Source organism: Accipiter gentilis, chromosome 8 (assembly GCF_929443795.1).
Source record: "Accipiter gentilis chromosome 8, bAccGen1.1, whole genome shotgun sequence".
Lineage (NCBI taxonomy): Eukaryota > Metazoa > Chordata > Aves > Accipitriformes > Accipitridae > Astur > Astur gentilis.
The window spans coordinates 9,512,290-9,537,837 of record NC_064887.1 but is presented as its reverse complement, the minus strand read 5'-3'; the positions used below and the strand labels follow the sequence as shown (position 1 = coordinate 9,537,837).

The following is a 25,548-nucleotide window of genomic DNA, read 5'->3' as shown; positions in this document are numbered from 1 at the left end:
GATGCTGCAGAGAAAGTGATGTGAAAGAGGGGCAGGGGACAAGACAATGTGACACTTAATCCATTTGCCATCCCAGTGGCTGACACCAATGGGTAAATGAGCAGGAGAGGGGACTGCTGGTAAAAGGACACAGGAGTGTCTGGGAAGGATGCTCACACCACAGAGCTATGGGAAGGTCCTCACTGATGAACCATGGAGCCAAAGCTCCTGCTGGGAAAATATTAGATGCAGTCCTGCCTGGCTCCCACTCACACCTTCTCCACCCTGTTAATTATTACAAGGGAAGCGATGAAGGCCAACGTGCACCAAAGTCCAGTGTGAGAGAGAAAATCAGCAGTTCGCTCGCAGCCATGATCCAGCCAACCCCAGCTTCCTCGGAGCCACCCGCGCTGCCGGGGGACACGAGAGTGGCCTTTGAGGTGGCAGACATAATCGTCGTGGTTTTTTACTTCGCCTTTGTCCTTGCCGTCGGGATATGGGTGAGTCCCTGAGGTGACTGGGTTTAGGTCCGCCTGAGGCGGACACCCTTTGATCCTCCCTGGACCCTTCATGGGTACAAAGGTGTTTGCCTGCAAAGGGCATCCTCTGCGCACACCGTTATCCCAGGGTCTATTGAGGGGTGACAGTGACCTTCCAGTGAGCCCTCACCCCCACATGGGGATAACCAAGGGGTCGTTCCCTGGAGGTTGTTCTGGGGATGATGCGTACCTCCCATATTGCAAAGTAGTCTCGCACCAGGGTGTGGGCAGGCGGGGGGGGGGGGGGGGGACAAAAAAAAAAGCCAGGGTTGGGGTGGAGAAGACTGAAAGGGGACTTTAAAAAAAGCTTTGGAAAGATTGTTGCTAATTATTTGTCCATGTTGCTTTGCGAAGGCCTCTTTCACAGAGGCCTGTAGTGTTCTGGCTGGCTGAAGCGTTTTTTTTTCTTTCCCAATTGGTACATTCAAGGAGAAGTCATTAAAGGTACAAGCAGCTTCTTTCCAAAGCTGGACTATCAGAAACCTGCACAAAGAGAGGCAGAAGCAATGGGTGAACACTGGCATACTTGACAGATACACGATAATAATTTTGGAGCTGCTGCTGAGACCAGGCATTCAGGCTCCTCCTGGCTTGGTGGCAGTGCTGCTCACCAGTCTGGATGCTGCCATGTGCACAGGTGTTTTGCAGGAAACCATTTTACTATGGTGCCCGACTGCAAGTTCCTGGTTGCTGCAAACAGCAAGCACAGTCAGCCTCAGTCACATTGGAGGGACTTGCTGGCCTATGGACATCCTATTGCTCTTGAAATCCCTGCAGTTCTCATGCAGTTCCTAGACGGAGCTGCATGATTTGGCCGTGCAAGTGTGGGGCTGCTGGAAACCCTGAATCCACAGCAGTGGGAAGAAGCAAGGCAGCAGGAGCTGCAGCGGGACATTGCTAACCATCCTGGAGTGCATGTCATGCCCAAATGCAGTCCTTGATGGCATCCCACGGGATACAAGGTTGTCCTCTGATTCTCACCCTTGCCACATGCTCCCTTATTTGGCTCTGAAGACGTTTGCTAGGGGTGCTGGCCAGTGAGGAGGGAAATGCTTCCTCTTAATGCATACCATTGTCAGAAGGTGGGCAGCCTTTCTTGGAGCTCCAAACACATATCTTCACATGTCTGAGTGCTGACAAACCTCTTGATTTCTCAAAATTAGATGCCTTTCACAGGGGCCCTGCTTCAGCCTGCATCGGAGCCACGCGCTACCTGTCTGTGCTGCTTTGAGTAGGGTGAGCCAGTTAACTGCAGTGACACCCAAGGAAGCAGGACTAGGGTGGTGCAAGAGATTGCTGATGGGATGTATCAAGGCTACTGGGATGGGCATTGGGTCTGACTTGAGGGTGGGTGAATGGAGGAAAACGCTTTTCTTTTTCCTGTGCTTCCAGTCATCAATACGAGCAAGCCGGGGGACCATTGGAGGCTATTTCCTAGCTGGACGATCCATGACTTGGTGGCCTGTGAGTGAAATGCATCCCTCTCTTCCTCATGGTTCAAAAGCAATTCCCGATGTAAGGACAGCAAGTCTAGTGAGGGGACCCAGTCCATATGTGTTTTGACTGTAGTCTTGAGATGAAGAGGATCCGCCAGGAATCATCCCATGCAGCTTTGCTAATGGGCTACAGCATGGAGCTCCCAGGCCAAAAGGATAGCTCAGCATCTTCAGGTTTTTTTCAACTCTGAATTCCTCTGCTAAACTCAGTGATAAAAATGTTCACATCGATGGAAGTGAGGGAGCGCTGACTGCCTAGCTGGGTTTGAAAATCTTTGGCCCCAGCTCACCAAAGATACCTTTGTCCCCAAGCTAAGAGAGCATTAGGTGATCTAGGAATGTGCTATCCAGTAAAATAGCATTTAGAGACTGAAGAAAAAATAATCCCAGAGCCCAGGACTTTCTGAGCCCTTGCTATTTAGAGTAAAGTTGAGATTATTGACTAACGATGTAAAGGATATAAACTTCAAAACACCAAAGTATAAATCTTCACTATGAAGAAAAAAATCTATTGAAGGCGCCTTTTCTTGGGAGTGAAAGGTACATATAAAGATAATTTAAAGTTTGAAAGGAATAAAACCGCCACAGGAATAAAGATCCTTCTCAGCCAATGCCAGACTCTAGCACCATATATCTCTCCAGTGAGTCGTGGGTAACGAAATGCACTTCTCAACCTAAACACTGTATTTTTTTTTCTATTTTTCCTTTGGATTTACATTGCCCATAAATTCACTAGGCTAGATTTTCAACCTCTTCCATCAGAGACACATACACCTCTCTAAAATCTGTTATTTCTTAAATGTTCTTTATACTTCTGTCTCGGCCAAGTGACATTTAATGGAAAAGCTTAGCTTGATGGTTTTCTCTAATTAGGAGGGGGAAAATGAAAAGATACTAAAATGGAACATTTTTCCCCATCATCATTCTTTTTTTCTTAAAAAAAAAACCCCAACAAACCACCAAACAACCGAAACCCCAAAGCATTCTCATTGCTTTGGCTCCAGCCACAGGTGGCCAGTGTCTGTTGGGTACAGGTTGGCTCTTGGCTCTCCTAGTTTATAGGTTCAAAGCAACCTATAATGCTGTTTGCTTTTCAGTTTTGTTTGTCAGAGAGCTGATTCCACCTCTGCAGCATTCCTGCAGGCTCAGCTCCTTGTGGCCTTCACCTTGAATACAAGACTGGCTTGCATGTATTTGTTTTTTTTTTTTTTTTTTTACGGGTGTGACAGATTTCTGCTGCGTGTCAGGCAGCCTCAACTAAACCCTGATATTACATTGCTGCTCCTGTGCTATGTATCTTCTGTATTTCTGTATCTGATATAGATATCAGGAAAACTGTTTACATTTCTTGAGAGCATCCCCACCTCAGTTGCAAATTCATGTTGCAGCAGCCAGCTCTCTAATCAAGAGTTTTCTTAGACAGACAAGCAGGCAGAGCTCTTGGCAGGAATCAGTGTGGGTGTTGATGACATATTAATGTTTTACCTTGCTCAAAGGTGAGAAGCAGATCAAATTCCATCATTCCTTGTTTCACATGTAGCAGTACTATGGAGAGAAAAAACTCCTCCTAGGCAACGTAGCTAAAAGCAAACTTTCTCTAGAGACAAAAGGGTTAGACTTGTCCTTTGGGTAACTTCTCATTTGACCCCGAGAGAGATTTGATGTTGACGTACAGAAAGGAGGTCTTTGCCCTGTTTAAAGCACCTTGGAGCTTGCATTCTTCCAATTAGGGCGTCAATGAGCCATGGTAGGGACAGCCTACCGTGCCCACAGCTACAGTTTAAGTTAACCTGAGGCATTAGCATTTTCCAGGCTACGGCAGAGCTGAGTATCTCTGAACCTAAGTGTAGACATTAAACACAAAAGGCCTGCACGTTTCTCATATCGTCCCTGCTACGGTTCAGGAATCTCCTCCCTTAGGAGGAGCTCCAAGAGAGCACTCCTGTCACCGTGGCTCTGTAACCCACCACGTGCATGTTCAGCGCAAGACTTGAAAGAGGCTGGGCTGTCAGCAAGACGTGGAGAGGTAGAGCAAGGGTCAGCAAGGTTGGAGAAGGCACGTTGCTGGGTGAGTAACAAGGGAATGGAGAAATCTATCATGTTTCATGGACACTGAGGTATCTGTTACTGCCACCAGACTTCCCTTACCATGCTGTACTCCCCATAACAGATGTATATCTCAGGAGAACCATTGACGAAGTGAAGCCCGATTCTGAGATTAAGCTTTGCATTGGAGTCAGGGCAGTGGAAGGGAGTAGACACACCCACTTTAAGATATAAAAATGTAGTTTTCTTTAAAAGGAGAGTGAAAACACATCTCTCCATTAGCACCCAGCTACCTACCTACAAGGAGATGGGGCCCTGGGGAAAGAGAGTGCCTGGGGAAAATGCTTGGGCTTATACAGAAGTTCCTCAAGGTGACTCTCTGGGGTTTATGCCTGTGCTATGTGTTTCAGATTGGAGCATCCCTGATGTCAAGCAATGTGGGCAGTGGCTTATTCATCGGCCTGGCGGGCACTGGAGCAGCTGGGGGCCTCGCTGTTGGGGGCTTTGAGTGGAATGTAAGCGTCACTTATGTTGTCAACTAAGCTGTCACTGTTTACAAAGGCATTGGGGGTTTGTCTCCAAAATCAGGTGCTAACAGTATCGGCAACTACAAGTTCTCCAGCCTCAGGAAAGAAGCCTCCAGACATTCAGACAGCCTTAAAAACATGAGATCTTTATTTTAGTTTAAGTGGAATCCACTAAAATTATTAGCTCTTTGACCTTCCCAGAAGCACATGGCCGTATTTTTAAGCTTTATTCTGCACTCATGAAGATTAAAAGATAATGAATGCTGAAAAGGTACTTGGATAATCACAGGATTCTGGGTACAGGGAGTTTGAAAAAACCAGCATGTGCTCCTAAATTCAATGTAAAACCATGAGAATCGGCAACACTTCATTCACCTGTCAGTGACGTCTCTGGGGTGAACACCTGGGTGTGAAAGCAGGTCTCATTCTGCCCTATTGAAGTGGCCTGGAAAATTGCCACTGACACCACACAGAGCATGAAAACCAGGCCCTTGGTGTGTGATACTAATGAAATTTCTCAGCTGCAGTGATGAGGAATGAGATTAGTGCCAGCCTCACAATAAACATCACTCACCTAACTTTAAATCTCTTGTCTATATCAGCAGAGACTGCTGATAGTGCCGGATACTTGCCAAGCACAGGCAGGGCCCACCAAGAGCTCTTTCCTGGTATATCTATTCACTGCACTGGTTTTTTTTCTAAACCAATAAAGATCACTTTTAAGTCCCTTGTGAAGAAACCAGAGCCTGTGTTCAGCCTGGTGCATGTAGGACATACCAATATCGCTGTACTTTAAGTAAATCTATTCAAGTCATTTTAGAAACCCATGAAGACGAGATTGTATGTCAGGGCAAATCTAACTTCATGAGTTTAGATTCATTTCTTTCAGATTGGAAAGGGACCTTAGATATGCCCTTATTCTCTCCCTTTGTCATGGGACATCAACTCAGCTGCAGGGATTGTATGAGCATCTTACCTAAGCCAGTCTCTGCCACTGCAGGGGCCATGGCTCTTCTCCTTGATCACTCACAATCTCTGCTTACAGGGATTGGTTTAATTTCTGATAACTTAAATAATTGATCAAAGTAAAATCTGGACTACTGTAAGGTACTTGGATGAAAGGTAATGGCCTGAGACAACCAGGAGGTGAAGTTTGATGATCCAATGGCTGTCATGTTCAAGATCTCCTGTTCAGGCTTTTGCTGGGTTTCAGAGAAGAAATACATGATGCCTTTACACCTTCCAAAGGACCCTTCACCTGTGGCAAAGCAATTGAACTGCTCCTTTATCTACCAGCGACAGAAGCACATCTGCGTCAGCCTGCAAGGAGAACATCGCAGCAGACTCTTGCTGTTGCTTATTTTTATGCTCCGCAGGGACAGTCTGCTGCCTCAGCCTCATCACTTGCTAATCAAGCAACAAACAGATGCTCCCATCCTTCTCTGAATCACTTAACCCTTCACTGACACAGCATCAGTGGTTTCAAAGGCCACCAAATACAACACCATCTTTCAGAGATCCAGAGCAACAGAATACACTATCTTGCCCGAAAGACTAGGAGATGGAACAGGACGTGCCACTTGTGACAGAGAGACACAGAGCTTAGAAGGATAACTTCAAAATCTTCTAGCTGTATTGTAATAATTCCTTCATTTGTCATCTCAACTTCTGAGCAGGGAGAAAAAGTCAGACTGCTTCCCAGATCTATTGCATGGTACTGTACCTTTCTGTTTTCTTAGGATGTTCACTGAAAGAACAGAGGACAAGGACATTTCCATGTGTTGAATTGTGTGCCTTTATTTTCCCTGTCTCCTTAACAGGCTACCTGGGCACTTCTAGCTCTCGGCTGGATCTTTGTGCCTGTTTACATCGCAGCAGGGGTGGTCACCATGCCTGAGTACCTGCAGAAGAGATTTGGAGGGCAGAGGATACAAATCTACATGTCCGTACTGTCCCTTATTCTCTACATATTCACCAAGATATCCGTATGTATCCCGCTGAACACAACCCTTGTGTCTAGAGCAGGGGTAGGTCATCCTGGTACAATGCAGAACTGCTCAGAGATAACTCAGATGTCCTTGAAAGGACCAGCTCAGCTACCAGAAACAGCAGCAGTCTGTTAGTGTGCTGCTTTGCTCAAGTAAATACCTGCCTCTGTATTGATCATGGAGACTTATCCTAAAAGAGAGAGCCCTCATTAAACAGCAATGCACAGCGAGAACTTTACAGGGATATGGCAGCTAATTACTAAACTGTGTAAGTACCATAAGCTGTCTGCCTGCTTTTTCTCTTCTATCAGATCAAACCTTAGCTAATATAGACAGGGGAACTGCAGCATTACCCCATCTGAGGATCTGGCTGGCTGCATCTTGTAGATGTGAAATTCTCTTAAATTATCATAAATCTGCTGTTGTTCTTGTAACTGAGATTTCAGCATTAGGTATGTTTATTCCTCTCTCTTTCTGTCACTTTTGTTATATAAAAAGGGTATGGTGAAAGGGGGGTAGGTTCTGGCTTAAGACAAATCTCAGCATCTTTCCTGGATGCTTGTAGGACAGTATCCTGCCGATAGCCAAAAAATAATGTAAGCTACTGGGTATTTTCCTTCATTTAAATGCCATTAATAAAGAGGCAGAACTTGGGCTCAGGGATTTGCTAAGAACCACCTGTGCCCTTGGAGGGAAAGGACTGTATTTCAGAGTCCATTACAAGGACTGAAAACATCAGTCCTTTGTCTCCAGCTGATTGTCCCATGGCCAGTACAAGTCAGTTTTCACTAGACCCTACTGAAGCATTTAGATGTCAAATTGCCTTGGAAGACATTAACTGGAGATGAGGCACACATGTGCCTTTTGCAGCTGGCTTCAGGGTCCTTCCCCAAGCTTATTATGTCTCAGGTCCTGGGAGGTGCATTACGAGGAGTGCCAGGCTGGGAGTATGGGATAGATTTCCTCCTCTAATGGCCAGCTCTTGGTCATGTCACCCATCGCTGTCACCGCTGCCTCCAGGAGCTTTGCTCTGTGGGACTTAAGCATTGCAAGATGGGGTCTTGCAAAGAGGCATTTGAAGCCTCTTTACCCATGAGGGGTAAATGGAAGATCTCTCCTGCAACAGCACCACAATGTGCACAGCTACACAATCAATATATGTGATGAAAACAGACCAGTCTTCCGAAATGACCTTCAGCAGAACAGTATTTTCCAATGCCTTTCAGAGCAGGACCCTGGCTTCAGTCATTGCTGTTTCATCTCAGTGGTTTCTCCTCTGTGCAGCTAATTCACGCGTGGCTGACGAATGTGGCTGGTGGAGTTTATGGGCATGACAGGTTCTTTCTATTAAGCAGTGCTATTGTTTGTAGAGAGCTCATTTAGCGGCTGGCTGGACAGCAGGCAGTTGGTTACAAGAAGGATTTTTCTCCCTATGCTTTTTGCCCAAACATAGGTTAGCAACTAGGGCATTGCAGAGTCTTCCCTGCTTGCAGAGAAAATCAGAGATCTCAATAAACAGTGTTGTCAAAGGACTGATCCTGCATGGCTACAGAGGTGTTTCTATTTCCTGCTGGGAATTGAAAAACCAGAAGACACAGTGGCTCCTGTGGTGTCCTGACAGTGGTTGTCCTGTCTCAGGGTTGCAGAGGTCAGGAGTTGCACTGAGTGCTTGCTTTTAAGGTGCTTATTTCAGGCAGAGCAAATATAAATCTTGCCTCATCCCTTCTGTCTCCTTTGGCAAGTGTCTTCATCTGTATCTCAACCCATACCAGATTTGCAGGTGTCCTTCAGACTGATTTCCCAACATACGCATCTCCCATATTACCTTCTGCATCTGAACGATGTTATCTGTATAATTCCAGGTTTCACCCAGTTTCTGGTTTCACCCTCTCTGCCAGTAGGTCCAAACAAAACAAAGCCGATGGGGGTTTCTGTATTTCTGGTGAGGTCCTCAGCAGGTATAACCCGTTTTTCGGGAGTCATTCTAGTATGCTGAACTGCATGGATAGAAAAGCAAGCTGTCGCCCTTTTCAGCTAAATAAATCATGGCACAAGACATCAGTGATTCTTTAGGGGTCTCTCAAGCTAGTGTCTCTCCTGGCCATGATGCCACCAAGATGTAGTCTTGGGTAGAACCTGGCCTCTGCTATTTGCCCCCCCCCCCCTTCCCTCCTGTGTCTGCCTGTGCATTCATGGGCTCCTGCTTCCCACAGATGTCTTCACAGTCAGCAAAAGGAGTGGAGTGGCAGTTTCCACCAATACCTGTTTGTGCCAGTCAGGATTACCTGCCATGAATGCTGCCTGTAAGACAGACTTTTGACTGCTTTGTAGTGCCTTGGCGTGGGACCTTGATTTTCATCCTTCTGCTGCCCCAGCTCCCAGATGCTGAGAGCTCTGACCTGGAGGAAAGATTTTCCTTACATTGAGAACACGAAGGTTCACAGCCAACAGCCCCATGCTCTCTCCTCCTCTTCCACTTCACCTTCGTGGTGTCCTCCCTCGTCAATGCTTTCAGCCGCAGAGGGCTGCAGGCTGCTTTATTAGATTTCACTTGCACGGAGCACTACTAACACCAGACTGCCCTTGTTTTTTTTTATTCTAGACAGACATTTTTTCTGGAGCGTTGTTCATCCAAATCTCTTTGGGCTGGAACCTCTACTTGTCCACTGTGGTCTTGCTAGCAGTGACTGCTGTCTACACCATAGCTGGTAAAAATCGGATTTTAAAAGAAACATTTTGAAGTGAAGCCTAGGATATAAGTTTCCCCTTTCCTATATAGGGGAAAGTATTCAGGTCCTGGTCTGAGCGAGAGATTTCCCCCAGTTGCTTCATACCTGCCCTGTCACTCCCAGCTGTTGGAGACCTCTGGCTATTCCCCTCTCCCCTCCTGGCCCAGGGGAAACTGGTATGGGGGGAACATCACTGTTTTCTAGAGAATTTTCTAACACTACAGAAGGCTCCTGGCTCCCTCTCTGCAAAGAGCTACCACTGCCCACATTTGCTCTTTTTTTCTCTTTTTGTAACATTAACATCTTTAGATATTAAGATGCTGAACTGCCTCCAAGTCCTCTCATGAGTGTGGACAAGCCCTTCAGGCCATTCCTCATGGAAGGGCTTGTGATGACTATAGGCTCCTGGGGATCAGCTCAGTGCCAGCTTCTCCCAGGGGGTCTGTCCTGAAATCACAGGGCTGGGGCCAAAGAAAACCTTTTTCCGGGTGACGTACTTGTTTCATTGTACATGGTGATGCATTCTGCCTATTCTCTCTGGTTGTCCTGACAGGTGGTTTAACGGCTGTGATATACACAGACGCGCTGCAGACTCTGATCATGGTGCTGGGAGCTTTGGTCCTCATGTTCATAGGTAAGGGGAACCTGCAGTGGCATCATACACTAGTTTAATGGTCCCAAGGTCATTAGACCTTAGCAGGGTACCTCACCTTTTTAGGTATGGTGCAGAAATGAGTTTTAAGCACTCACAGAAGTGGTGCCAGCACAACTGTCATTCACCAAGCCGTCAGACTTGCTTCAACCTTTGCACTAACTGTATGGAGGTGAGGTTCTGGATAACATCACCTCACCAGTTTGGGTTTACTGGGAGTTGCCAAAGAGCTTGCAACACTGCATTCCCAGAGCCACATTCAACTCTCACTATGCTTATGTAAATGCAGAGTAATTCTGGTGACTTTGCCTGTTGCCTTTTGGAGTTACTGTGCGTTCATCTGGGTGTAACTGAGCATTATAAAAAAATAAAAAAGCAACAAGGAACTGACCACCATTAGTTTTTGCTTTAAGCCTCCTTGGCAAACAGAAATGTAGGTATATCTTGTTTCATGTCATACCATCCTGCTCCAGCTCTTCGAGGGTGTGTGAACAAAGACTAGATGCTGAGGACATTGTGGGGATTAGGATCATGGAGATTTTCCTGCATTGATCCCCTTCCAGGGTGCACTGTTGAAACCATAAGGACTCTGGGCAAAATCCAACTGACTCCTGTAAAAATCTTGGATGCCAAAAGCAAGGGTGGAATGAAAAGAAAGGAGATGAGAGGAAGACAGGAGAAAAGAAAAGTAATCATGAGACTCAGATAAAGAAATAACTTTGAAGGGAGCACCAGACCTTAAATCACTGACATTTTCTTTTCAGGATTTGAAAAAGTTGGCTGGTATGAAGGACTTCAGGAGAAGTACAGCACAGCAATACCGAAGATCATAGTCCCAAACACGACCTGTCACCTCCCACGTGCAGATGCCTTTCACTTGTTCAGGGATCCAGTCACAGGAGACATTCCTTGGCCTGGCCTTATATTTGGCCTCTCTGTGCTGGCTCTTTGGTGCTGGTGCACTGACCAGGTAAAGAAAGTCTTTCCCTCTCAAGGCAAACCACCACTCGCTTTGTAGATCTGTGAGCTGAAAACTGACTGGGTCTCACTATGCAGGAGTTACTACCGTTTTACTGGTCTAGACCAGAATATTTCACTCCTTCCACCCTCTTGGCAAGCTGCTAATTTTGTGCACTTCTTAGTGCAGAGCGAGCAGGTTATTTTCTTCCCTTTAACCCACTGTGGACTGGTTAGTACTGGCTGTCTTCATTCAGTTAGTGTGACAAGGATATGAAAATGTGGATCTGGAGCTGGCTTTGCAGTGACCTTGTGTAGACCTCCAGAGAAGCCATTCATATGCCCAGACTTCTCACGTTTCTTATTCCTTTCAAAGTTAGAAAGAAGGAAAACTGTATTTTTTTCTCAAGACATGGTGCTTCTGTGCTTTAAGATGGGACAATTACGAAAACACACCACTGAACTTATACGAAAACACCTACAGTCTGCTTCATTCCCTGTCTCTTGCTGCTGTACAGCTGCTGTCTCCAGTCCTCAAGGTGGCTTCATTTCAGTCAAGGGCGAAATGATTCCTGTAAAGGAAATTTCCACGCTGCCCTCTCCTATAGCCTGTGCACTGAGCTCTGAGCAGTGGCAGCAGGCTGCAGTCAACTGAGATGGGAAAGTTGCCATTGGCATGCAAAACGCTCTGGGATCCTGCTGGATGAAAGTCATCCATGAGAATGAGAGACAGAGAGAGGATGGATCCTGCTATCTCTGTAGTGCTTCTGTTTTACTCTCTGCTCCATTTCTGCACTGATTGCAGGTGATAGTCCAGAGGTCTCTCTCTGCCAAGAACCTCTCCCATGCCAAAGGTGGATCCGTGCTGGGAGGATATCTGAAAATCTTCCCTATGTTTTTCATTGTCATGCCAGGAATGATCAGCAGAGCTCTTTACCCAGGTAAGCCTTCCCATGTTCCTTGCCACAGGGCTTTATACCTGCCATGACCACTAATCCCACACAGGTCTGCCAGCACTTTTACACCTCAGAAACTGCTGTCCTGCAGGCATACTCATATAGATTCCTGTTGTGCAATGGTGTTCCCATGCCCTTCCTTCACCTCCAGTGCTTCCACAGTGGCAGAAGTCACTGGCAGTGTCCATATGGGGCATATTTTGCCATTGCGGGCATATAGCTCCATGCTGTGGACATTGCATGCATCTGTCTATCTGGAGGAAGTCAGTGAGATGAAGTACATGGGGCACTGAGGTTGTTCTTCAGATCCTATGGCTTTCATTAGATATTTGGTGACAGTTCTAGCAATCTACCACACAGATTCAATCAGTTCCTGGTAGATTATGCAAAACAGCCTTCTTTTGTGAAAGAGCAAGCATTCCCCTCCTGTTGTGTCCCAAGGAGCTCTCGTTGCTGGTTTCTCCAAGTGCATGCCACTTCCTGGGAAGAAAACCCTGGTTTGGAGGACCACTTCTGGAGGAAAGTGCCTCTCTCCCAGATTTCCTCAAATTGGACTAAGTCAGCCTGCAACATCCTTGGTAACCCAGCTGACAGGTTCATGGAAACAGTCCAGTTCCCACAAACAACGAATTGTCAAGGATTACAATTACGCAACATCCAGGAGAGTTATATCTGTACCCTGAACAGAATTGCAAAATGTCATCTTGAAGTTTCACCTTTATTTTACGATGTAAAATGTTCTTCAACTCCACTCATTCTAGCTGTATTCCAGCTGCATCTCTGAATTTATATGAAAACACACAAGGCATCAAGATTTGTTCCCTTGAATTAAACAACCATAGTTCAACAGGGTTTACACTGACTTCTTGTTATTTTCCTGTCTTCTACAGATGAAGTGGGCTGCGTGGACCCAGACATCTGTAGAAGGGTCTGTGGAGCCGCAGTGGGTTGTTCCAACATTGCCTACCCCAAACTCGTGATAGAGCTCATGCCCAATGGTGAGAAACCTTTACAGTTGTGTAGGCGGCCTTGAGCCATGCTCTGCACCGGGGGGATCAGACTGCCCTTATCCATCCTGAGGATGAGGAAATCTTAGTGCTGTTACCAGACATTGGGATGAAAAAACAGTACTGAGAGGCCAAAGGTCTACTCCTGATTTTTCTTCCCTATTTTGCTTCCCCAGGGCTCCGGGGTTTGATGATTGCTGTGATGATGGCAGCCTTGATGAGTTCCCTCACCTCCATTTTCAACAGCAGCAGCACTCTCTTCGTTATAGACATCTGGCAGCGGATCCGCAGACAGGCTTCAGAGCAGGAGCTGATGATTGTGGGCAGGTCCTTACATCTCTTTATTTCTTGTAGCTCTCATCATCCGTTTTGAGTACAGCATTTACATTCTTCAGTCTGGACTCACTGAGAAAAAATCTGGTGCCTAAAATATAGAGCAGGAACGCAGCCTGGGAAAGAGCATTGCATTTTACAGCTTCATCTCAGATAGACCTGGTCAAAGAGAAACACTGAGTGTACCATTGAGCTAGGTAGATCATTGCCTCTCTCTTCTCTAAACTTAACATAAATAGTGCCTTAAATGTAACTTTTAGAAAAGCCAAAGATGCTCCGGAGTCACTGTCACCGGAGGTCTTTAAGAACATGTTATTTTTGCATCAGGCAGGAGTGATACATTGCAATTACTCCTTTTTTTCAGGGAAAAGTGCAGAGAGCTGGGCCTCCCAGCTCTCTATCTCTGTGATAAGTTATAGTACCCTTTGCGAGCAAGCTTTAGTACTGCATTATATCAGGGGCATATAAAATTCTTCTCCTGATAGCAGAATTTAAGCTGATTTCTGCATGTTTGTGGTGCTTTTCCTCTCCAGTCATGAGCATTAAGTTCTAAACTTTGCTGCGGGGTGGTTGAAAGCTGCAGACAATCTCATACTCCACCACTGTAGAGTAGTGAGAGGGGAAGTACCTCTTGCTCAGCAATATGGAGAAACCTCTATAACATACAGTGCAAAGATGAAGGAGGGTTATGGTATGCACCTGAGACCTCAGAAGCAATTTTAATAAGCAGCAAATGAGTTGGAATTTGGCAAAGGCACCAGACTGAGCATGTTATCTGCTTGGAAACGTGGCAGGAAGATTGCTTCCACCAACTTCCAGCTCCCTCTCTCTGTCACATCCAAGAGCTAGTCCTTCAAAGAACATGTCATTCTCTAGGACACACCAGGTTGAAGGGCTTGCACTGATCCAGCTCATGGTGGGAGCCACCATGCCCTTGTGGATCTCTCATGTGTGTTGACTGGCAAGTTCTAGCCGAGCTTACTCTGAAATCTGTGAAGTTAGCCTTGGGAGTTGGTTGAATTGACGTTCTAGAAGAGAACAATTTTCTCTTTTCCTGTGTGCACAGGGAAAGGTTCTTCTTGAGAGTCATCTGTAGATTTTTCTTAGGAAATTCTGAGAGCAACTGGAAGTGTGTTTTGCTACAAAACTTCATTTTCAGGTGGACTCCACCACCTGCAGAACTAATACAATTTTATCCTCATCTTCCAGGGTCTTCATCCTCATCCTTGTAGTCATCAGTATTCTCTGGATCCCGATCATTCAATCAGCCAACAGTGGCAAGCTCTTTGACTACATTCAGTCCATAACCAGCTATCTAGCCCCACCGATCACAGCTCTCTTCATCTTGGCAATCTTCTGCAAGAGGATTAATGAGTCTGTAAGTGGAGCGTCAACAACCAATTGATATACATATTTAATTTGGTGCAATACATAAATAACTCTCCCCTCAGTACCTAGCCTTTGAGGCTCTTTAAACTCAAAAGCCGGTCCAGCTAAAGTGTGACAATTAGACAGCCTTTCCCTGGCATACATTAGTGGATCTCAGCCCAGTCTCTAGTGTACGTGTGTTTGCTTCCAAGAAGGCACTGCAAGTGGTCCTCCTTGGCAGTCCCATTTGAAAGCATGAAAGGCAAAAAGTTGTTCCGCACTTTAGGGATGATGTATCAAAGTCTAGTTGGAGGCATGTTGTTAGAAGGAGACTCTTGCATTGTATGTGCTCTGTCTGTTCCATGTTCAAGGGCAGAAAAAGAAAATGAGGATTTTTAACTGAAAACATCCTCCTTTGATGCATGTCAGTGTGGGTTTCCATCAGGCATAAAAGGTCTTGGTCTAAGAAAGGGCAGAAAAAAGAGCAGAAAAGAGTAGAAAAGAGAAGAGCAGAAAAGAGTAGAAAAGAGAAGAGCAGAAAAGAGTAGAAAAGAGAAAAGAAGAGAAGAGAAAAGAAAAGAAAAGAGAAAAGAGAAACCTTTAACCAAAGGTAACATGCAGTGACCTTTTCTTTATGCTTGCCTTTTCTCAGGGTGCTTTCTGGGGCCTCATGGTTGGGCTAGCTGTTGGTCTTGTTCGGATGATCATCGAGTTTATTTATAGCACACCGTCTTGCGGTGAGGAGGACAGAAGACCAGCTGTGCTAAAGGACTTGCACTACCTCTACTTTGCCCTCATCCTCTGTGTCCTCACTGCAATTGTCATTGTCCTTATTAGTCTCTGCACCCCACCGATCCCTGAAGAAAAGGTAAGTAAGTGACTTGCAGTGGCACCCTTTTCTTAGAGTGCCCGTTTGGTTTCCAAAAATCTCTGAAATCTGTCCTTTTCTTTTCCTCCCATGGCTAAGAGATGGTGTGTAATGCATATGCTGCAAAGAAGCCCTCGCTCCTCAGCTTTCTATTCCCCAGGTCGCATAGTGTTAATGCTTCCTGAGGCACTGAGTGCTTCAAATTGAGTGTGAGTTCCCATGCTGTGCCTGGAGTTGGGCAGACACCACAGCCCATCATAACTGGAATAGAAAGAAAAGAAGAGGGGGAAGGAGATTAAATCATATTACAGAGCACTGCTGAGGAGGAATTAAATATATCTAATTGTAGCATCTACCCTGTTTCAGCAGAGCCAGCATCAATCTTGCAGGCAAACAAGATTAATATCTTTTGCAACATGGGCATTTAGGAAAATAACATTTTGTCCCAATGTGATCTCAATTACATTTAATAACTTTGAGTCAGGCACAACTTTCTTTTACTTAACACATTAAAATGGTGCAGAGTTGGGAGGCTTTATATAATAAAACCTTAAAAAAACTCTTCCCAGAGTTTTAAGGCAGCTGTCAATATAACAAAACTGCCATCTACCTCCAAACAAAGGTTACTGGATAGATTTAAAAGACCTATTTTTTTCCTGTCTAACTGCATGAGGAAATGAGGGTGATGCCATCACAGCATTTTCTATCTGTTGCTTCCTCATAACTTGTAAAGCATTAACCAGTTCCATCAATGTTTGATTGAATGTTAGTGGTGTCAAAGATACCCAGCTCCTAAAGATTACATGAAAGCAAGTGCTTAGATAGAGGAGAGGGGGAGAGAGACACCGTCTTTGTGTCTGCTTTGAGATAAAGTCTCAGCTTTTATTAGCTATCAGAGGATCCACATGGGAGAGAGAAATACTGGCAAGGAGGCACCATTAGTTCTGCTGCTTACGTTGTTCACTACTGCTCAGGGGTGGCCAGATGGTTGCCAGCAATTAATTACTGTGGTTTAATGAGTTCCCACTCATCATCTGACCTGTGATAACTAAACATGTGCAGTGCTCCCTGCCCACAGCAATAGCAAGATAAGATGCATTAACATGGCACTGGCAAATAGTGAACATCATACCAACAGTCCAGGAAATGAAGAAACTGGCCATAGCGCCTACAGGCTTTTTAGTCTGGCCTCGCAGGTATAAAAACATTTAAAGCATGTTTTGAGAGGTGGGGTTCAGGTTGGAGACCTACTATAATAGCATCAGGGAAAGAGAAGTTATGATCATAAGAGACTCCTTAAAGGAGATTTTCAGTAGAAATAGGGGATTCTATAGGTGCTAGACTTAAGGGACCTTATTTGACATATTCTTCGAAGAGCCAATGCTCAGAAAAGGTGGATTCGGACTGGAAGTGGGCCAGGGAGGAAAGCCAATGGGATGTTCAGGGAGGATAGGATTTTGTGTGAAACAGCTGTGTGCAGTTATTCCAGAGGAACAAAGGACAAGGGGGTGGTGGCTGGGCCCCCAGGTACACCTGGAGAGCCAAGGAGGGAGGAGAGCTTGGTAAAGGGCAGTGCTGGCCATGAACAAATATAGGCTGGGCTTTTCTGTGGAAGTGTTCTAAAGAGGGATGTTTAGAATAACCTTTTGGTAGGCTATGGACCCCACATAGTGCTGAGCTCAGTGCTTGACCTCTGTGTAAGAGATTCTGTTGAAGAAAATTAATAAGAATTAATGATATTGTCTGTGGTAGTGAGAGGCTGGACACAGAGACCCAGATCAATCATCTGATGACGGTAATGACCATCCATGTCCCACGTGCCCTTTCCCCCCTGACTCCACCAGTTTCTTCCCACCACAAGGAAAATAAGACAGGCTGCCAGGCAATTTGTGCCACTAAGTGGTAGCTAATTCCCTCTTTCCATAGCTCAGTAGGAATGGGAGATCCTGCCCCTACTTGATTTTAGTCTGATTTTCATTCACTTTCTACTATATATCCCCAATTTCAACAGGAAAGGTCTGCCCTTGTTCCTCAGAGAACAGCCAAAGTGAAGGCATGGGTTTTAAGCCAAGGTGGGTGCCAACACTGCTGGGTTGCTGCCTGTCTGGCACGAATCTTAGTGGGCAGCATTAAACCCAACATTTTTCATTTTCTCTCATTCAGACTGAGCCCAGCTTTTGTCCTAGACATGAGGGCAGGTGTAGGTTTGGACCGATACTCCTGGTGGCATGGTTTCTCATGGTGTCCTGCAAGCAGGGCTTGTCTCCTCATCTCAAGTTAGTCTGTGGCTGTGCTAAGATGCCTCAAGGATAGAAGGGCTTTGGGAAGGAAGGACAGGAGGTAGAAATCAGGATGGACATGTCAGGCTCTAACCCTCGGGGTAGAAACTGGCACCTGAACTTTGTGTTTGGCCATTAGCGACCTCATGTTGCTGGGGTTTGGCATGCAAGTGGGCAAACCTGTGGTGAATGTCTCCATGGTAGTGGCTGAGAGTGGGAGGCTGGGTGTCCTGGCTGAGGATATCTGAAGCTCTGGTGCTTCCCAGCCCCATGTGTTGGTCAGTTCACTTTATGAGCCTCAGATACTTCCCCCATAAAAATCGCATGGGGCTAGTTCTGCTAGCATTTGAGATATAATGATGAAAGACACCATATAAGAGCTAGGAATTACACCATTTATTTTGTCAAGCAAAAGGAAAAGAAAAACAAGCCACCAAAGAAACAGCTAAGGAAATATAGTGATAGATCATACTTCAGCAGATGTAAATCAGCATAGCTCCATTGCCTTCAAAGACCAGGAACAGCTGTTGAGCACAGTTATGCCGGTTTACACCACCTGAGGATCTACACTGGACAACTTTAAATATTGAATCTCAATGCTTTTGAGATAGTAAATAGGCAAAAGGAGAAAAGAGATTTGTATCTCATGTTAAGAGTGTTACAGCTAATGTGCCTGGCTTTAAATGAATTACAGTCCAAGAACTGCAAGCTGTAGCATTTTCTCCTGCTGTTTTGGACACTCTCCCATCCCTGTGGTGATTGATGCTGTGCTGGAAAACAAGTATGCAAGGAATTTGTTTGGTATGCTCCAGAGTTCATATGTCTTCATTGTAGGTAGTCCATATTGTGTCACGCCGTCCTTGAAAACCCTGCAAAAGAGCTTACAATTAAATTTGAGACTGTGAAGCTGAAACACAACTGTCAGGTGCCAGATGGCATTTTGGAACAGAAGGATTTATTCTAGTTTACAAACAACAAAAGAAAAACTTTGCTGAGTTCTTGCAAACTCCCTTGTCCAAGGAGAATATGAGGGTGAAAAGGGAGAGGAACAGCCCACAAAGCATGAACGCTACACAAGCCGGTCACCTCCCTGGGGGTCAGGGCTCACCCAGACAGGCTGATGGATTGGCAATTCCACCTGATGTGCTCTGGGGTCAGGGATGTTTTCCCTGCATCTTGAGGTCTGGCTTGAGTGGCTCCTTTAGGTGCAGAGCCTAGGAGGAGCACCAAGCTCGTTTTGGCTGGCCCGAGCCCACCCTGTGCACTCCGAGGTGCTGCAACTGAAGCTCCCACAGCATCATTTAGTGCCACTGAGAGCAAAGCACGCTCAGCTCCTGTGGGAACCAGGCACTCATGGAGAAGCAAGCTAAGGGGGGGACACAGGCTCCCTGAGCAGTGCCCACGCATGGTTCTGCAGTGGGGAGCTGAGACACAGGGCTCCCCAGGACCCGCCAAGTGGCTACCCTCCACTCCTCTGCCCTTGGGCATGGTGGCCTCGGGCAGCAGTTCCAAGGTCCGAGTTGATTATGCTAATGCAGCTCCCCTGTCAGCAATTCCTCTTATTGATGTATTTGCTTGCTTTCTCCAGGCATGCCAACCACGTGCCATCATCTACCTCCCCATCCCCATCCTTTCGTGAGTCTGTGCCAGCCAGCCCCGTGGTGGCCTCCATGGTCACACGGTGCTGCCGGTCTGCCCCGGCATGTGTCCTCCTGGCGATGGCAAAGAGGAGAAAGGAATTCCTCAAGGAATTCAGCCAGCCAAAACTTCTGCAGGGGAGCTTGAAGCTGGAGCGTTGGTGTGATGCTTTACTGAGGAGCCCCCTAGAGCGGTGGTTTGCTTTATTTGGCCATGGCCAAAGCACCAGCTCCTGGGTGGGTCGGTGGGATGATATGCGATGAGGTAACCTGCGTGTCTATGCTGCTTTCAATTGGGAATCGCTTCCATCTGGCAGAGTCTGAGCCCCAGGTAAACTCTAGCCCTTGCAGATTTTGCTGCAATGTGAAGAGACAGTCATTCAGTGACACGTGGGAAGAGGAGGGAAAAGAAAAAAAGTTTTGGAAATCCTTTAGTACCCTGAAACTTTGCTATGTTCCAGTGACATTTCCTAAGTGATTAAAAAAAAAAAAAAAAAAAAAAAAAGAAAGAATCCCTGAGAAAGATGAGGATCATCAAATCAAAGCAATTTAGCACATCGTGACAAGAAAGATTAGCCCTGCCCAATGCTCATCTTGGTTGAAAATGATTTAAATAAAGCTATAAATCTTCTGGAAATTATGCAACATTTTGTGTCAGCTGGAAACTCCTGCCTAGATTTGTGTGTGTAAAATTCACAAATTAAACTCACGTTACTTTGTAAGTGACCCATTTGAGACGTTCATTTCCATATGGGCAGAGCAGGGAGGCAGCCGCTCGTCAGGCAAATGTGTGACTTTGCCCGACCTGCTGTCACCACTGCAGCTTCGCTGCCCGGGTCCCATCCTGCGGCTCCTCCGCAAAGCAGCCGACAGGCTGGGGCGGGAGGACAGCCCATGGACTTGGGCACCCGCATTTGAGTGGGATTGATGAGCATGGCCCTTGCTGCCTGGCTGATCATCTTTCATGGCTTTCAGTGGTTTGTTCACTGAAAGACTGCAGAGAGAGGTAATGTTTTCTATTGGCCCGATAGAGAAAACCGGAATTTAAAAAAAAAAAAAAAAAACAACAAAGAAAAAAAAGCCAAACCAACAAACAAGCAAAAAAAAAAAAAAAAAAAAAAAAAAAGGCATTTGGACAGGCAAGTCTTACAGTGTATGCCCAGAGCTCATTTTTTCCTACTTAGAAGTACACCTGTTGGTCTAATGTATGGTACAATCCTCCCTGCAAATTCTGACTTGATATTCGCTGTCACAGCTCTGTCTGCCCACATAGTTGCATTTCTTGAACACATACTTGCACTTGCAGAGACATGATACTGCTACTTTTCCCACTATGAGCCTTCAGATAAGCTCATTTGGAAGTGCAGGTTGCTCCTTTGATGTGAGCTTGTCCCAACTGTGGGGTTTAGTGTTCACATTGGGTTTTCTTTTCTCGTAAAATGACAACTGAGATGAGACAGAAGATCCTCCAGTGCCTCCCCCATGTCCCAGAGAACGAGCTGCTCAAATACCAGTGTTCCCATGGCCATATATCTGCGTCATGCCCTTATGGCCATATATCTGCATGCCAACACCCGACTGATCTTTCTCTGCTCAGGGTACAATTGCTGTCTGTGATTGACTGTATCCAGAGAGGGTTATCTTGGCTCTTTTTTTTTTTTTTTAATTTACTTTATTACCCTTCCCTGTTTGAGGTCTGCCATTCTGGATGCAGATTATCATTATTTCATGTCAATCAAGTGAGCCTAGCAAAAAGGAAGCTGCTTCTTCAATGTCTGCTAAAAGGTTACTCCTGGTAGAGACAGGGATGGAACAGGTTAATGATTAAAAATAGAAGGAAAGAAACTAGATTAATTCACACTTTTTTTTCAGCTTCAACTGGAGGGTGTGGGCACCTATGCAGAAGGGAGGTGAAAGTGGAAGAACAGCCATTGCCCCAGAACAGGTCTCTCAGCACTGTCTTGGATCTGTGTCCCCCCAAAAGAGGGAGATGACTGGCATGCCAGTCTGGGACTGACAGGCAATAACCTGTTTGTTCTCTGTCCCGCTTTGCAGCTCGCTTGCCTGACGTGGTGGACAAGACACAGAAAAACACCTGCCATTGACCTGAAAAATTATAAGAGCGAAGCAGCACAGATCAATCCAGCCAACGGAGAGAATGACTTGGTCGAAAGTGCAGATTCAGACAATAAGGAGCAGGCAGGTAGGATGGCTGTTTGTGAACAAGCATGCTCATGTGCATGTGAGTGCACAGTCCAGATCTCATGCGAGTCCCTCTAAAGCTCGTGAGAGGTCATTGGTTGCATTCACTGGAGTTGGGGCTTGTATTTAAGGGTATACCAGTTAGAATGATGTGACAAATGAAAGTGTTGTGGTTCTTCGTCCTCCCAACATATCTTCTAGCATTTACTTTCATGTCACAGTCCTCTGAATGGCTCAGAAGAGTTGCCATTCCTGAAAAAAAAGAAAACCCATCATTCAGTAAAATGTTTTTTCTTTCTCCTCCCTAGAACAAGTTATTTACCCATGCAAACTACCCCAGCCCAGTTCTGCCCAAGTCACAGTGTTATTCCAGCATTTCAGGTGTGGGCACTTAATGGTGTGCTGGACTGCTTAGATGGGAGTCAATGGCCACTTACGAACATCCCTTGGGAGGATGGAGGTCTGTGCTGCTGGGACACTGCTCCTTGCCCCATTGACATTGGGGCTTTGTGCCATGACACTGCATCTATTTGTCTGTCTCACCAAGATGCTCTTAGAAGCTCCACAGCACTACTGCAGGCATAACCAAAGCAGCAGCTACCACTAGTGCTATGAAAGTCATGGCAGGCTTTTTAATTTCAACTTTCAGCACATAAAAGTGGCATCCTTTCCTGTCCTCATCATTGCTAGGAGCTAAACCCCTTGTGTATGTGCTAGAAATGCCTCCTCCTTACCCCTGTGTGGGCTCTGCTGGCCAAACTCACCCAGTGATGCTGTAACATACTGTATCAAAATAGCATCATGGTCTGACGGGACCATGAGACCCTGGAGGCAGACATGTGCACTTCATGGATGTCCTAGGATAAATCCACAAGCCTCAGTTTTCTCATTTATGTTATGCCAATAGTATTTTTCATCTTCCCTTATATCCTATATAAGCCATAGTTAAAACTCAGACCCAAATTGCTTAAATAGCTGCATGTCCTACTAAGGGCATTTAATAAGAAGGAAGGAGAAGAATCAAATGAAGTTAAAAAGTTGTCAGGAGACAGAACAGTAGCAGAAGATAGGCAAGTTCTTTTCAGAGCAGACAGAGGTTTATTCTGCAAATCCATTTAAAAAATGCAGCTTTCTGGTTTTGAGCTCAACCTTCCAAGGTTACAGAGCAGAACTCAGAAGAAAGGCACATACACAAGATTTCTTCACTCCTTCCTGTTCCTGGTCAGTCCAAAGGACACTGGTAGCAATTACAGCCAAGCTAAACTGAAGTGAACAACTAAAGAAATCTCTTAATATTTTTTTTTTCCCCAATAGAGTAAGTTTGGGTTTAAGTTGAATGCAGCCATTCAGCATGTTTTATTCTTTCTTATCAATTTCTAGTTCACTTAACTAGCTCAGAATTTTATAAACAAATGTCTTGGTATTTTGGTAATTAGTAATGATGGGAAAGGAAATGCGAAACACAGCAGTTGACAGTTTAATGAGGTTTTTTTTTTCCAGGTAACACCTTTTTCAAGGCCTTATGACATTCTGCATTTCAATAAAAGGTTATATTTGGAAAGAACAGCCAGCAAAATACACATGGCACAGGGCTGACAATTAAAACACATGCTTCATCCGGCACGTCACGTGTAATAAATAAGCTAGGCTATCTCTAAATGGACCATCATGCTGTCAGGAATTTGTGAAAGTGGATGGAAGCTGGGTCAGGGAGGAGGGGGAAAAGGTCTGTTAATTAACTAATTAACTACTGGTGTTGCAATCAACCAACTGTAATCAGGCTGTGCTGTACATGGTTGAGGCAGAGCTTTCTCTTTTCCCTTCCCTTCCCTTCCCTTCCCTTCCCTTCCCTTCCCTTCATTATCTTGCATATCCCACCCAAGGTGCATCTCGAGCCCCACTCCGGATTGCTCAATGCACCTCCAAACCAGCGGAAGGAGGGAGGGAAGAGTCCCACCTAGATGATAACACCCTTTTTTTTTTTGGTCCGTCTCTCACAGCAGCCAAGCCTCCCTGCTGGAAAATGCTGTACTTGTGGTTCTGCGGTCTGTCCACCGGCCCCACGCGCACCCTGTCCCAGGAGGAGAGAGCAGCCCTGGAGAGGAGACTCACCAGCATCGAGGAAAAGCCCCTGTGGAAGACTGTTTGCAATGTTAATGCTATTCTCCTGCTGACCATTAATGTCTTTCTGTGGGCATATTTTGGCTGAGGTGGGGTCAGGCAGCATGTGGCCTTGGTTTCTCTCAGCGGTCCTCATGTTCGTGTCTAAACTGGAAGCATCAGGTGACAGAGACCCTCGTGATGGTCCCCGGAGGTGCCGGCACACGTTGGCGCAGCCCTTCCCTGGAGGCACTGCTTGCTGGAAATGGCTGCGGGGCACAGTTTCTCCATAAGATAAGGTGTGACCAAGCTTCGACACTGGTCACATCCAGGACACAGGGGATGTGGACATCATGTGGATCAAGTCAGGAGACCTGGGGTCAATTTTAAAGGTGCAGAGCTCAGCCCAGCAAGGAGCAAAGGCTTTGGAAAGCTGGGTCCTTGCTCTCCTCATGCTTGGGGCTAACTTCACACTGCTGCTCTTAGCAGAAGGACTTCTGGTTTACACTGGTGTGGGGGAGGAGACTTAAGCACTACCTGAAGATTTTCTATATGGCCCAAATTCAGATGGGGTTAGTGTAGGACCACTGGATTAGCTCAGCAGTGACAGCCTTGGCTCCCACAGCCACCCCAGGACCTGTGTTGGATCCCCTCCACCCCCTCCGTTGGCATTGGAAGTGGGGACAGGGACTTCCCTGCCTTCCCCGAGCCCCCCCCCCAGCTGCATGATGGTGGTGCTTATAACCGCCTGAGCCTGTTTACTCCTTGGGCCAATCCTGCCCCTTAACAGCATTACCAGCAATAAAGGTGCCTTAGTAACAAAGCCAATTCTGACTTTGGGTTATTGTGTTTATATATCCTGCACTGACGCACAAAGGTCTCCCTGGGACCATGGTGACCTGGCTGTGGTAGGGAAAATAATAAATATCCCTCCCTGGGCCAGGTCCAAGGCTGGACCTTGCTTTCTTGGGCAAGTCTGTGCTCGTCTGGCCCATCGTGGTACCATCATATGATGTGGCATGGCCATAACCTTTTAAAGCACCTCCAGAGGAAGAGACAGCAGTACCCACTGTTAGTACCTTTGTCTGGTGGTTAGGATGCTCATCTGGAAGAAAGCTAAAAATGCCCACGGGGATGTGACCTTCCACTCCAGCATCCGAGGGGCACGTTCAAGCCAGCAGGCGTGGGCTGTGCAGAGAGGTGAGGGCATGCGGCGAAGGCCAATGCCATGAAGGTGAAGAAGATGAGTCAGGATCCAGCAAGGAGCAGGGAAACAAGGTTTTGTGCCCGCCTGGCACAGGGAGCCCAGGTCGTGGTTCCCCTGCTCATCCTCAGTTTGGATGGAGACTGAATTGGCCATGCAGGATGCGGTCGGTGCTCTGCTCATGCAGGTCAATTCAAGCATTTGCTTTTTCTAAGAGGAAAAAGTAGATTTCCTTTGAATAAGGGAGACGGCAGCCCCATCAGTCGCCCATCCAGCCACCCCCATGGGAAGAGGCATACGACGCAGAGCTTGCCTTGCCTTTCCACTATTCAATTTCAAGCAGGTGGTGCCCAGATCAGAGGGTGCCTCAAAACATTTAGAGGAAATCAAGTTACCAGCTGTGATTAATAGCTGTTAAATGTCTAATAATAACGAACACCTTTCTAATGCTTTCAGAAATAGCAGGGCTCTCGCCTCCTCGCCTAAAGCAGCGAGGTGCTGAGTGCTCCTGAGCCACAGAGCCCCTCAGCAGCACTTAGCTCAATGGCTTTATTGGCTTATTTTGACTACACATCTGCTAAAGCCAGGGGGAAAGCAAGATGGAGCAGGATGAGGAATACTGGGGCAGTTTGTGAAATGTTTGAAATTATTCTTTTCTGCTAAGAAAATTTCAGTTTTGCA

The 25,548-nt window shown here is 46.1% G+C and overlaps 1 protein-coding gene across 1 annotated transcript; it reads left to right on the top strand.

Moving 5' to 3' along the window:
• The first annotated feature begins 335 nt into the window (after positions 1 to 335).
• Positions 336 to 23,772, top strand: SLC5A9 (solute carrier family 5 member 9). The gene is made up of 14 exons (XM_049807753.1): positions 336 to 479; positions 1,911 to 1,982; positions 4,471 to 4,575; positions 6,408 to 6,572; positions 9,178 to 9,283; positions 9,858 to 9,938; positions 10,721 to 10,926; positions 11,719 to 11,854; positions 12,760 to 12,867; positions 13,053 to 13,203; positions 14,419 to 14,587; positions 15,230 to 15,445; positions 21,417 to 21,564; positions 23,564 to 23,772. Exons 1-14 carry the CDS (start codon positions 351 to 353, stop codon positions 23,770 to 23,772), a joined length of 2,001 nt encoding a protein of 666 aa, XP_049663710.1. The 5' UTR covers positions 336 to 350.
• The last annotated feature ends 1,776 nt before the right edge of the window (positions 23,773 to 25,548 follow it).